Source organism: Ascidiella aspersa, chromosome 7, assembly GCF_963924565.1.
Source record: "Ascidiella aspersa chromosome 7, kaAscAspe10.2, whole genome shotgun sequence".
Taxonomy (NCBI): Eukaryota; Metazoa; Chordata; class Ascidiacea; order Phlebobranchia; family Ascidiidae; genus Ascidiella; species Ascidiella aspersa.
This window is the reverse complement of record NC_139453.1, coordinates 13,695,646-13,707,830: the sequence shown is the minus strand read 5'-3', so window position 1 is coordinate 13,707,830 and position 12,185 is coordinate 13,695,646. Positions and strand designations below refer to the sequence as shown.

The 12,185-nt window shown below is 40.7% G+C and overlaps 1 protein-coding gene across 1 annotated transcript; it reads right to left on the bottom strand.

The window, feature by feature from the left end:
- Nucleotides 1–4,604: 4,604 nt before the first annotated feature.
- LOC146137946 (uncharacterized) lies at nt 4,605–9,142 on the bottom strand. Its single transcript, XM_083394224.1, has 6 exons — nt 8,999–9,142; nt 8,380–8,546; nt 7,864–7,984; nt 7,118–7,256; nt 5,788–5,997; nt 4,605–5,310 (listed from the first exon to the last, which is right to left on the bottom strand). The coding sequence occupies exons 1-6, from the start codon at nt 9,042–9,044 to the stop codon at nt 4,935–4,937; spliced, it is 1,059 nt and encodes a 352-aa protein (XP_083250350.1). The 5' UTR covers nt 9,045–9,142; the 3' UTR covers nt 4,605–4,934.
- Nucleotides 9,143–12,185: the final 3,043 nt, after the last annotated feature.

Genomic DNA, 12,185 nt, shown 5'->3' with positions numbered 1-12,185 from the left:
TTTTGTACAGCAACTGAGAGCATCTTTTTGTACGCGAAAAATGTTATTTCTGTTTTATAATATTATTCCTGTTTTACCTTTGCAGTCTAAATATCTTGCATTTATTAAAGAACTACGTTTGGAGCAATATTCTAAAAGCGTTTCGTCTATCAAACCCAAACAATCACCTGCGCCACCAAACAACAGTATATAAACTTAACGCTGTTGGTCCTGTTTCTTTTCTCTAGTTCACTTACATTTTACAAGGGGCAACTTATATCCCTTGAAGCTTTTATTACCTTTGCAAACGGTCAGTTTGTCTGGCGTTAAAAGGACCTTTTTTCGTGACAAAACCTGCGAAAAACAATTCTTCGAGTGACGCAGTGTTTCAATCAGTGGTCCCCAACCTTTTAGGCTTACGGTACCACATAGAAAAGATAAGAAAAAAACCTTACTAGCTGTTCTACTAGTGGTATACTGCAAACACACAATGGAAGAGTCGAAAATCACACATTAACTGTGCACTAAGTAGGCTACTATTTCTCACATTTATTCCACTCTAATCGTTCACAGACAAATTTGCCATAACGTTTAGACATAACGCCAAAATAAGATCTTGTACCCCTTGAGCATTTGAAACACCCCCAGGACGTCGCAGAATCCCAGTTTGGAGCCACTGTTTAAATCAAGCGACCTGTTCGCCTTAACTGCTCTAAATTGTTGACCATCTTTCACACGATGAGATAACGCGTCTGACAAAACACAGTTTCCCGACGAGTTTTACCTACACCTGCTTATTTTTTCCCACTGTACAGAATTCTGCGGACACACTATCGGGATGGTCAGGCAAAAATCCCTGGGCATTTTACCTGACGCGTTCCAAATGACCGAAGCATGCCGCTCACAAAACGCATTCGCCAATACAAGGGGGGAGCGTGCGTCACACGAGCAGTCAACAACAATTGCACCCCATCGCGCGTCGCAAGTAGCTGCGAAACGATTCAACTTCGCGCGCCTTCGACCAGAAGTTGTTGGATTTTGACGTCAGGGGGCATTTCCGCCGGTCGCTGGTTGCCTGAATGGCTCTGCTGCTGGCGCGCGTTTCCGCGGACCAATTCAAGTCCGCTTGTTTATATGCTTGGTTCGTTATATATCGTTGTAAGTATGCAAAGACATTATCGACGCTTTCTATGCTTATTTTTATGATAAAGTTGCTAAAACACTCGGAGTATATCTGTGCTTAAATTCTGATAATCTTGCAATACATAAAGTTAAGTGGGTTGGCCTTTAGCCCAACCTGTCGCTTCTTGACAGGTGCTATTTTTTATTTCTCGTCCGTCTTTCCATTTTGGTGCTTAAGTAAGAAAAAAAACGTGGCGACGGACTGTGACTTACTAAGCAGGGAAGAATCGCCCAGTAATTGCTCGACGGGGCACTCATCCAAGCGCTCCTTTAAAGACTTCAAGTCTCAATTGGTAACCGTGTGTTAAATTGCATTCAAACCACTTCTTTTCCAACACGCTACCCATTAAAATGTATCCCTTGTGTGTTTGATTGCAAAATTTTCGAGTCTTTCACTGAATTCAGAAAATATATATAAAAGTTGCTGTATTTTTCACGGATACAAGCACCAAAGTTACATGCTATACTATTACACCATTCGCTTATAGGTACATCTGTAGACTGTGGTTGTACCTTGCCATCAGAAGTGCATATATTTTACAAAAATTAGATGCAGACAATACGAGTTTTTTTCACTTTAAAGAAATAACTTCATATTACGGACAGCTACTTATATGTTGTTTCCAGTTGATTTAACGTGTGGAAACGAATCTAATTAGCTGTCAGGTAATCTTTAAGTTGTTAGAATCGTACATCTGAGATTAGGCAACTTATTGTATTTTAGATTTACTTAGGCTGATTAGTTTTTTGTTTCGACATTTTTAATTTTCCCATGCAGTATTGTGGAGTTCAGCATTAATGTGTTTCAAATTAAAAGCTGCTAAATGTTGTTTAGAGTGATATGCTGCCTAAAGTTGAGTGGTTATGTTGCACAAACTTATTATGCATTGAATCGTTGTCTTTATTTGCTTTGGCTATCTTTCTGAATTTTCTTTGATTTGACTTTCCTACATCTCAGCTTGTTTTTGCCTCTCCACTTTTACGTTTCCTCTAGTAATCACTCATTGTTTGCGCGTTTGTTTCCTGAGGGAACATTCTCATTTTGTTAAGCAGACGAATTAGACAACCCGGAGGGCGTATAGGCAGTCTTGGTTTTTGGCATTGTGAGGCATTACATAAAGCATCGTTTACAAAGATAAGGTGCGAAAAAAATTACAAATCTTTCATAGTGAATCCTGTTTGTTTGGCGCAATCTATAATGTTGGTATGCGACTGTCTTGTAGTTTGAATTTCATCTTTTTATTATTTTTGAGCGTATAGTAGTGACGTAATTTGGTATCGGCACAAGAAATAATTGTCAGACACCCATATATATTATTTGTTCTCTTGTGTTGTATTTAATTTTCAATTGTAGAAAATTTATTATTACATAAAGCATCGTTTACAAAGATAAGGTGCGAAAAAAATTACAAATCTTTCATAGTGAATCCTGTTTGTTTGGCGCAATCTATATTGTTGGTATGCGACTGTCTTGTATAATTAATGCTTTTAACGCTTTACGGCAAACGACAATAATCACTAGTTTGTAATACGCGAAATTCAATATTGTGCAACCCAGGTGTATTTCGAAGTTGTGTTATTATTATCGAAAACGCGGTTTGTTAAATTCAAGTGTGCCTGTAGCAATGAAAAACAAAACAAGGGAATTTCCAATCAGTTGATATATTTCGAGTTTATAACAAGTACAGACCTTTGCGTCATGGACACGCATGGGAAATCCTGGCACGACGATAACGTCATGATTGCAACCACGCTTTGCGTCATACGTAAACGTTTGCCCACGTTGCGATCGAAATACCATACTTTACGTTCAAGTAACTATTACAGTGTTATTTTAAATGTCGTGTTACTCAAAGCTACCTTATTTGTAAATGTGTAATGCTCGCAAGCATAGCCAAAAAAATGTAAACATAACAAACGCTGTTTGCGCTCTCCTGGTCTGTACCATGCTATTAAAAATATTTTACAATACTATTTTTCTTGTTTTAACAAAGTTATGTTCTGTGATATTAGTTATATCTGTTAGTGTTAATTCATTTAAACCATGTTTAAAGTTTTATTAAGTTGTTCGTCAAATTTTCCAGTTTTTACATTTATTCGTATTCGTCATTCAATGTGTCTGTTTTTTGCCAACGGAGAAAATGTTTTTTTTCTGGCGAATAATCATTGGGATTATTTTTAGATATCTCGGTGTCATATGATTTGCTCTTTGTAGCCATGCATTTACTTGTGGTTTTTTATTATGTTTTTATTAGTACGCCACGTTAGCTGTCACTAGAAACTCGGTTTAAAAATTAATTTAGAAAATTAAAGGCGATTTCAATCCCAATATAAGTTCTACGCTGGGGAGATTTCTGGAGGCTAGATCCCTTACAAAATAAATTAGGTTAAAAACAACTTAATTTATTAAAAGGTGCAATATATTTTTTAGCGAAATTCCCAGTGTGTTTTTAGAAATCGCAATTTGATTATTTCTTAATAACATATATTAATCGGTAGGTGTCGCAAATGAGCCTAATCCGAAAGTTCTTTTCATCTACTTGATAAAATAACGTGTAATGGCGTTTCCAGAATGGCATTTAGAGAAAGGCATTGCGTTGAGAACCGTTAAAATTTTAGGCCACCTTTGGGCTGCGGTAACGTTTTAGCCTTTCATTAAATAAGTGCATCGGTATTTCGTCGACCATACACTTTATCAGATATGACCGCATGCATCAGTTATAATTTATAAATAGAAGTTATGATATACTTAGCTATGGTGTAGTTTATCTTACTGTTCTATGGTCAGATGCATACAAATTTAGCAGAATTATTTGGATGGTTGAATAGCTTTTGAAACTTTAGCGTCCTGCGTGTGGTTTCATTTTATTATAGTTTTATTTCAACGTAACTATATGTTATCTTCGTAAAATCTCATTGTATTTCAACCTATAGCATAAATGTGTGCTGAGCTTCCGTTTGTGTCTATCCTTACATATGTTTAAGTTTGTGTCTATCTTTACATGTACCATTGCATTCCGACCACCCCTCCATACGTGGGTTGCTCTACAAAGTAGTTTTTACATTTCTATGTTAAACGCGAACATTATTTATCTCTCTATTGTCCACATTTCTCTGTTATTGTGCTTATAGATGGTTTCTCTTTAAAAATGAAGTCGGTGTTTCCATTTTAATACTTCTTATTCAGCGCGTAAAATAACGAAAACACTGATACGGCAAATAAGCACCAAAACTATAAAAAATCAGTAGACAGAACAGTTATTAGTTAAAAGCTTGTATAGAATCATTATTTTAAAACGTTAATTCGTTAAATTTTAAGTTGTTTCAAGGCGCCAAGCAGGTATTCGACTAAAATAGTTAGTCGTAGTCTTATCAGCCGGAAAGAAAACTGCCAAAACTTGAGAATATTTTAAATAATAGAACCATGTAATTAATATCTGAAAGGATAATTCGTTTACCGGAATCCATGGTTAGTTGCACTGTACGTATGAAGTTCTTTAGGCTCTTCACAGATAATAAATAGCCTTGGCAGTGGGGATAGGATTGCAACCCAGTCCGAGCAGAAGAAAGCACCAGAATAAATATAATGCTGAAGTCGCACAACGATAATAAACTCTTGCAATAACCGAAATAAATAAAAAATAGGAACGAACTGTTTAAATAAATAAATGTGTATACGGTAGAGACGCAAGCGCGAAAGCACAGTCATGAAATAATCGTGGAAACAAAAGAACTTTGAAGATAAAAAAGAAATGCGCGCTTTGAAGGTAAAATCACGAACTGACAGCTCCCCTTCTAAGTTTTTTCTTTTCGAGATTACTTTCGACAAACACAAAACTGGCGTCTTGTGGCGTCGTAATGGAACTTGTGTTGTTGTTATTGTTTGTATTCGCTTCCTCGATTTCGAACCGCCGCAACTGCAAGTAATTGTCCGAACGCGAATTAATCGATGACGTCACAGGTTTGGCGTCCCTTATTTCGGCCGCCAGACGTCGCTGCTGAGTTGGCGAAGAGTCCTTTTCCGGTTCCACTCGAACCGCCGAGTCCGAATAAGGCACAGTTCTTGCCTTGGCCGCCATTCTTGTTGTGGTTTGAATTTCGTTGTCGATTGTTTCGTCACTGAGCGGATGCTGCTTGTTGCCCTTGCGCCTGATTAAGAAAGCAAGAATGTCAACCGGCCGTAAATCACCGAAAGATAAGGTTTAAAAAATGCCAAGGTATCTTTTTACGTGGTGCAATTCGTCTTAATTGATAAAAATTGTTTTAAATTGTGTAAGAACTTTTTTTGGATGATTGGCGGGCTTGCGTTTTCGAGCAATAGTTTGTTATTTGGTGAATTTGGTGACAAACCCGTAGAGAGCTAATAGCGCATAAAAAATATTACAGCAAAAACTTTTTTGTTTTTCTTTGCTGATTTCTCACTAGATGCCAACCTTTGTAGCAAATAAATACACGAAGTGAAACAACGTTTTTACTGCTATTTTTAACATGAATTTGTCGGTGGTAACGGCCGCCAATTTGTTCATCAGATTGACAAGTTTCGAAAGGTTCTCGTATAAAGCGACACCTTTAACCGAATAATGGGTGACATCGTGTTTCACATTATAAATTTTAACTTCAACCCACCTGCGCACAAACAAAACGACGCAGATGACGGCGGCCAGGCAGGCTGTTGCCACAAAGACAGCAATCTGGGTCTGTCTGGAAGCTTCCTGGGCCTCCTCTCGTGGCGCCCGCTCTTCCAATCCCAACTCGCCCGACGAATTTTCACCGATCACAGATCTAACGCTAATCTTGCGGCGTTCGCAGTTCACTCCGAAAGTGTCCGATGGACAGCTGTACAGATAACCGAAGGTCGATTAAGGCCGGTATTCCAATAAGGATTTTAACGGAATTTAAGTTTAGTGTTTAAAATGCATGTAATAATTTATGGTCTGTATGAGTTACTTTATCTATTAAATGGCAAAGAAATGAACACCGTTTTGTTTGTCTTGATCAGGTCAATTGTTATTTCGAGTTTTAGTTTTTAGAAAAATGGTTTGCATTCCCTATTCTAATACTACTTTAGTCATCTTCTATAGTATAGGACAGTGGGCGTTTGAAACAACCTATGATTTAAGCAGGACACCACGGGTGTAGCTATCTAGAAGTTAAACACAGGCTATTTGGTGCGTGATTTAAATACTGGCATGTTGTTTTATAGCTGCCCCCAGCAGCGACTTGTACAGACAAAGCCGCTTTGATATTCTTCCAAATTTTTAACTCGATATGCTCTCAGTGTACCATACTGCCGACATTTGTAGTGGTTTAGGAGCTGACTCAGAGACCTCTCTAAGCGTAGAGACTTGTCTGACCCTCCATAAGCGTCCTGTCCGACGAGTGATTATTATGGCGCGAGTTAATTTTTGGCGTTATATGAATTTTTAGGTGATGAGGAAAAACGATCTCAGGAAATTATCGATTTTATTTTATAAATTTCTAAGCTTTGCGACCTGGTTAACATGTTAAACTGCTTTAGGCAACAAATTAATTATTATGGTTTAACGGCACACAACATGATTGGGTGCAGTGTTTGGTTAAAACCGTCGTACAGTTTAGAAAATGATACAAAAATCCAAAGATAGGTCCACGGCAATCGCCTAGTTTCTTACAAACGTCTTAAAAACACACGTTTTATTAAAAAAAAACTTTCCTAAAATAAGTGCCCAGGCTATTGCGGGGAAAAAGTCAATACGGAAGTAGGAAACATTGTGTCAACGTTTTAAATGAATTTTAATATGCCTTCGCCTCAACCGGACCCCGAAGTTTGCTGTACAAAGGCAAGTCACACAATTGATTCGCTGTCTATAATAACTACAGCCTTCAACCGCTGCGCTTTGTATATTCTGCAACCCGTAAGATATACAATGTAACGCGCCAGCAGACACTCTCAAAAGTCGGGGAAAGAGTTGCTTACCGGCAGCTAGTCGCGAACGTGGATCGATCTTGCAAGCAGATCCCGGCATTTGTATTTCCTCCTCTGCCGTTGCTGCTTCCGCAACGTCCGTGGAAGTCCTCAGCTTGAGGACAAAGTCTCATCGGCTCCTCTTTGATTCCTGGAAAAATCTCAAGCTTTAGATGTGCTTGTTTGACCTATTTTCGCCATAGAAGCTACAGGTAGTTTCTTAAATGACGCCCTGACGCTATATTCTATACATTCTTTCACTTTTCTAAATGCTCTTTATATTTTGGATGACTTCTCAAAAAAATTAAATCTTGCGATTCGTCTAAACGAAAAAACTATTTTTCCTGTAGAACCGAACAACTTTGAACATTCGCAAGTATAAAAATCTTCTGCTAAACGCAATAAAGCTTTGTGTTTTGTCCGACTAGTGTGTTTTTGGAATATTTTGTCTGACTACGAGTTTCCAAACGTTTTAAAATACCCTGACACGTATTTCGCAAAACAAATTGCTGGGTTTTCCATTGCGTTATCAAATATCACTAGATGTTTCAGGAACTCTTCAGGAATGTACAGTATATACTTGTTGTTAGTTTGTAAATATATGGCGTACAAATAGTGTTTCCTTCAACGTCTTAGTTACGATATGGAGAAAAGATAAAACAACAACTGAAAGTGTTGGAACAGGCTTAGATCCTAATATAACCAATAAAAATTTGTTAACTTTTCTCAAAAGTCTAACAAGGTGGTTTAACGCTTACCTCGGCATTTTTTCGATTCCGAGTCTGTGAAGTCGATTTTCATGATCGGCACTTCTTCCTGTCGCTCGCACGCATGGGCGCGCACCATACACAGGTTGGCAAAGTATTTCCTGCGGCCGTTCTGCAAGGCGAAACGCGAAAATCGTAAGAAAAATCGAAAGCGGCACTCTTGGACATAACAGAAACACCACAAGCCATATCTTATGGTGAATTATGAATGAGCTGGGTGGTATCTAACAAAGTGCCCTGCGACTGCGAGGCACACGATCGCTTTTTTATAAAACGGTTTGCATCGACTGAAAGCCGTATATACACCACACATCAGATTTCGGTGTTACAAACAGTTTCCAGAGCACTCCCATTTGCTGTCCTCGAAGGACATCAATAATGGCATATATAGAAAGTCAAAACGGGGGCCTTATTCTTAATTCGCTTCAGACCCTTTTCAACATTTTACACAACAACGTGCACAGTCAGCGTTTTGACGGTTCAAGAAATATTGGAAAGTTTGCGTACCTTTTGCGCCGTGGTGCAGTGCCACTCGTTTCCCCAGAGCTCTTTAGAGCACCGGAAGCTGCAAAGGCAGGTGTTGGAATTCTTGTCGCACCAGCCGCCGTACTTGCACTGTCCTTTTTCGTCGCACGGCCTGGCCGCCATCGTTTGGTGGACCAGAAATACAAGGCCTGTAAAACAGTTAGGTTCTGTAAGATTTTAGCCTATAAAGGTGTCTAAAATTGGAGATATTTCGCCTGGAGTTTTGCGGTTCACAGAACACGGATCTTTGTTGACTGAGCAGAGCTTAGGCACACAAAAAATTATAGTGCCATGGCCGTACTATGACTAGATACATAAGAACTTGGCAGTGAAGTACACGTGTGGACACTTTTCGTTTAAAAGACAATACAGACGAGGCTGGTGATTCAGCAAGGCACGTCCTGTTCAGCTGTATGCATTGTTCTTACACGTGTTACGTTTCTCATCAACGAGCTCAAGAGGAAGAACTTGTGAATTATAAGGTCAGAAGTCCGCCGAAAACGCTTATCGCGCTGTCACGGCCGTTGCCTTCTCAGATTACGCACATACCTTCAACAGACGCACGGCGTCACTGCCTAATTTTAGACCCTGGTGTACTTACCGATTAGAATAGTAGCGGTCGCAGCTGCTTGGTATCTTGCGTTCATCTTGCTTTCTGTATCTTTGGTTGCCTTGTTGCTGCTTGTCAGTTAGTTGGTTAATCAGCTCGTTTAGCGTTCCGACAACGGCCTATTCAGCAACGGCTCTTATTTCTGCACAGACAAACACAAAGGCAGCGCATTAACGAAAGGGCAAATCAGATCGGCTTTGCAGCGGTGACTAGCCCAGTTGAGAAAGACAGAGAGGTAGCTCTCAGGGCGCCGTCAGCGATTCCCGTAAAGCGGTTTTAACGAGTGCAGCAAACAGCAACCTCTTTGCCACCGGTATGCGGCTTAGCAAACCGTTTATGCTGCGTCTCGGCACGGTTTCGCCGCACCAGCTCGCTATAAAGGCGGCTGCGTGTCGCGGAAGTTTACGGTTGGAGGGCGAGCACGATTTAACATCCCGCCAGTAAAAGCAGCTGCATTTTGTCTTGAAAACCACTATCTGGCTCCTGTCTTTCAGCGATTGCACGTAAGGGCTCGTCCCCAAGTTACCGAAATACCAAACTTGCCTTCCGACTGTACGCGTGTTTACAGTGCGATCCTCGTTCGAATTGCCTCGCTAATTACGATCTTGACTATTTCCGAAACGTGGTTGCTCCCGTTCTCTTTTAAACGAACGCGCGCACACTCAAAGCGGCACTTGCTTGATTTCTGGCTGTCTGTTCATTAAGGCGCCATATATACGTATCCGATTGGACGCGGTAGCCGTGTCTCAAACAGGCGCTTCTGCACTGTTAAGGAACTGGCACCTTTCGGTAATTTCCTTGTTGCTTGTTACATCGCGTGCCTGAATTACGTGACCTCGCCGTACGATGTGGACTTCTACTAATATTCACAGCTTTTTAAAACAAGGCAGCATATCTAATCTCAACACATGTAAATTGTATTTTTCCTGTAGGTACAAAAGGTTTGCGGGCGAACACTGGTCCTGACTGAATGCGCCTACTTTAATTATGGGGCACCTTGCCGTTTTCCCGGTCAGGTTCACCCGATACCCGCGGGAGTCGCACGCTCACTGGCAACGGCTCATTGCAGCACCGGCCTTAAATAGTTGCCAATGCGCGATGCACCGCTCCGGGCCGCTGACAATAGACACGCGCTCAGACGACCGGCCCAAAAAATGTAACGTCGAACGGCGGCCAGCCGGCGAGAGAGGAAAGAGAACGAGAAAAGAAGAAAGGCACTCGACCGACGAACTCGCCGATCTGGCAAAAGCAGCTTTCAGGGCGATTGAGAAAAGGCTATACGGCTGTACACGTTGTGGCGACTTGACTTTGGCGTTCGGTCAAGTTTGCTACAGTTGTTGCAGACTGCCCTTTCGACCGTCGCTTGTTTTCAGACGCGATTTGAAACATCGCGCCTGCAAGCAGGTGTTTACGACAAGAACTTGCCTGTAAAACACGACAAAACGTGGCGTATTGCCTCCGTTGCTGTCGAAGATGCAACCAGCGATAGCCCCCGGTGTCTGGTGATGATAGGAATAGCGTTCATGCAATTAGCATATAAGGATTATATAGAAACCTATCGGTCGCCGCATATTTACCCTGTCAATTTGTTTTTTTGAGCGCGTTTGCCGTATATATACGTCTTGGTATTTTCTCGGCCATTGGCGCCGCGGGTTACGTTTTGAGTGCTATGATGGGTATTTACACAGGTCTTAGTACAAATTCCTTAAGTGAATTCCTTTAGATTATCCAATTCAACGAGACACTCGTAGGAATATTTGTAGGGTGCGCTATTTGGATTAATACAAGGGAAGAGATCAAGTCGGAATAACTGTTAGCACTTGACGCTGCATATTTCAGAGCGATTTTTTCCTTCTATAAAAATGAGCTTTTCTAAATTTTTAACTACACATATGATGGTATTGTGTCTCTATTTTAGTCGTTTGTCTGTTGATCATTTTGTTTATCTTAAGGTGTCACTGATAAGAATTATTAAATAGGCCTAATCCAATCTCATTTAATTGTTTAGAACTTGGGTGGTCTAAACAAATGTTCGAAAGGAATTCAATTTACCACTAGAGTGAATAATAAAAAAAGTGTATATTAAACAGCAAATTTATTTCAAATGTTCGGTTATGGCGAACGATTTTTTATTCGTGTCATATCATCAAATAAACTGAAGTGTTTGTGGCATCAATTTCACATTTAACTGGACTCGTTCCGCGAACGCCACGCAAGCTCAGGCGCTCAATGTTTTCCATTTTGGACCACCCTGGTTCGCAATACCGCAATAAATGATAGAGTAATAATTGGCGCTTGATTGTCATCCTAACAGTTGTTGCTTTCGTTGTTTTTTTATTATCTGCCTTTTGACAAAAAACGAGTCAGAGACCGAAGAAATCCCCGTCCCTTCGAGGCATGATGATTGCGCAGTTGCGGGCGCGAGTTGTACACAAGCACCATCTTGTCGCATTCCAACCAAGTTGGAAAACATTGGCGGCGGCCGGGTTATCGGGTCGACCAGGCGGGCAAGTGCCTTTCGTCAGTCAGCAGAATGAGCAGGCAGCGGTTTAGTCTTGTAAAACACACGCACGATATGAAGTGAAAGTGTCGCGTGCAACTATGGCCAGTGGCCTTCTCCCAATTCACCACCAGCGTTCACGGGTGTCGACTGAGGTTTTTAGCACAAGTTTTTTGCGCATTTCGATCGGTTTCCCCGCTGTTTCGAGACGGCGCGTGCCAAAGGCCACGTCCCAAGCCGAAGGAATGCTCTCCCGCAGAGATCGCGTCTTCTCTGGTGAACTACTCCAACGGGCTTTCAAGCGACAGAAATAACGATAACTTGGCATCTTTAAAAAAATAATGAGATTAGAGGAAGCGTACACCTCGTGCCTTCACGGAATTTTCCACAAAAAAGATTGATGTTTTTGCTACAGAATGGGAGCATAGGCGTTAGAGAATGGGGGCATAGAGGTACCTATAGATATTTACACAGTAATCACAAATTTTTACCAGTTAAAATTGGGAATGCAGGTCTTGGTAAAACAACCTTTAACATGAAATCAACTCTGTAGAACCATCGATTATGAAAATTTAATACAATACTCTACAAAGAATAGAAACTCTAGAAGGGAGATTCCGCGAAGAGGTAGATGACCTCTATGTCAAGCGCTTTAGGTTGTTCTTACTCCATCTTACT

Excerpts from the sequence above, each read along its gene's own strand:
- LOC146137946 (XM_083394224.1), bottom strand. The coding sequence starts at position 9,044 with ATGAACGCAAGATACCAAGCAGCTGCGACCGCTACTATTCTAATCG. Across the intron at positions 8,547-8,998 it reads GACCGCTACTATTCTAATCG|GCCTTGTATTTCTGGTCCAC; the intron begins GTAAGTACACCA and ends ACTGTTTTACAG. Across the intron at positions 5,311-5,787 it reads GTCGTTTTGTTTGTGCGCAG|GCGCAAGGGCAACAAGCAGC; the intron begins GTGGGTTGAAGT and ends TTTCTTAATCAG.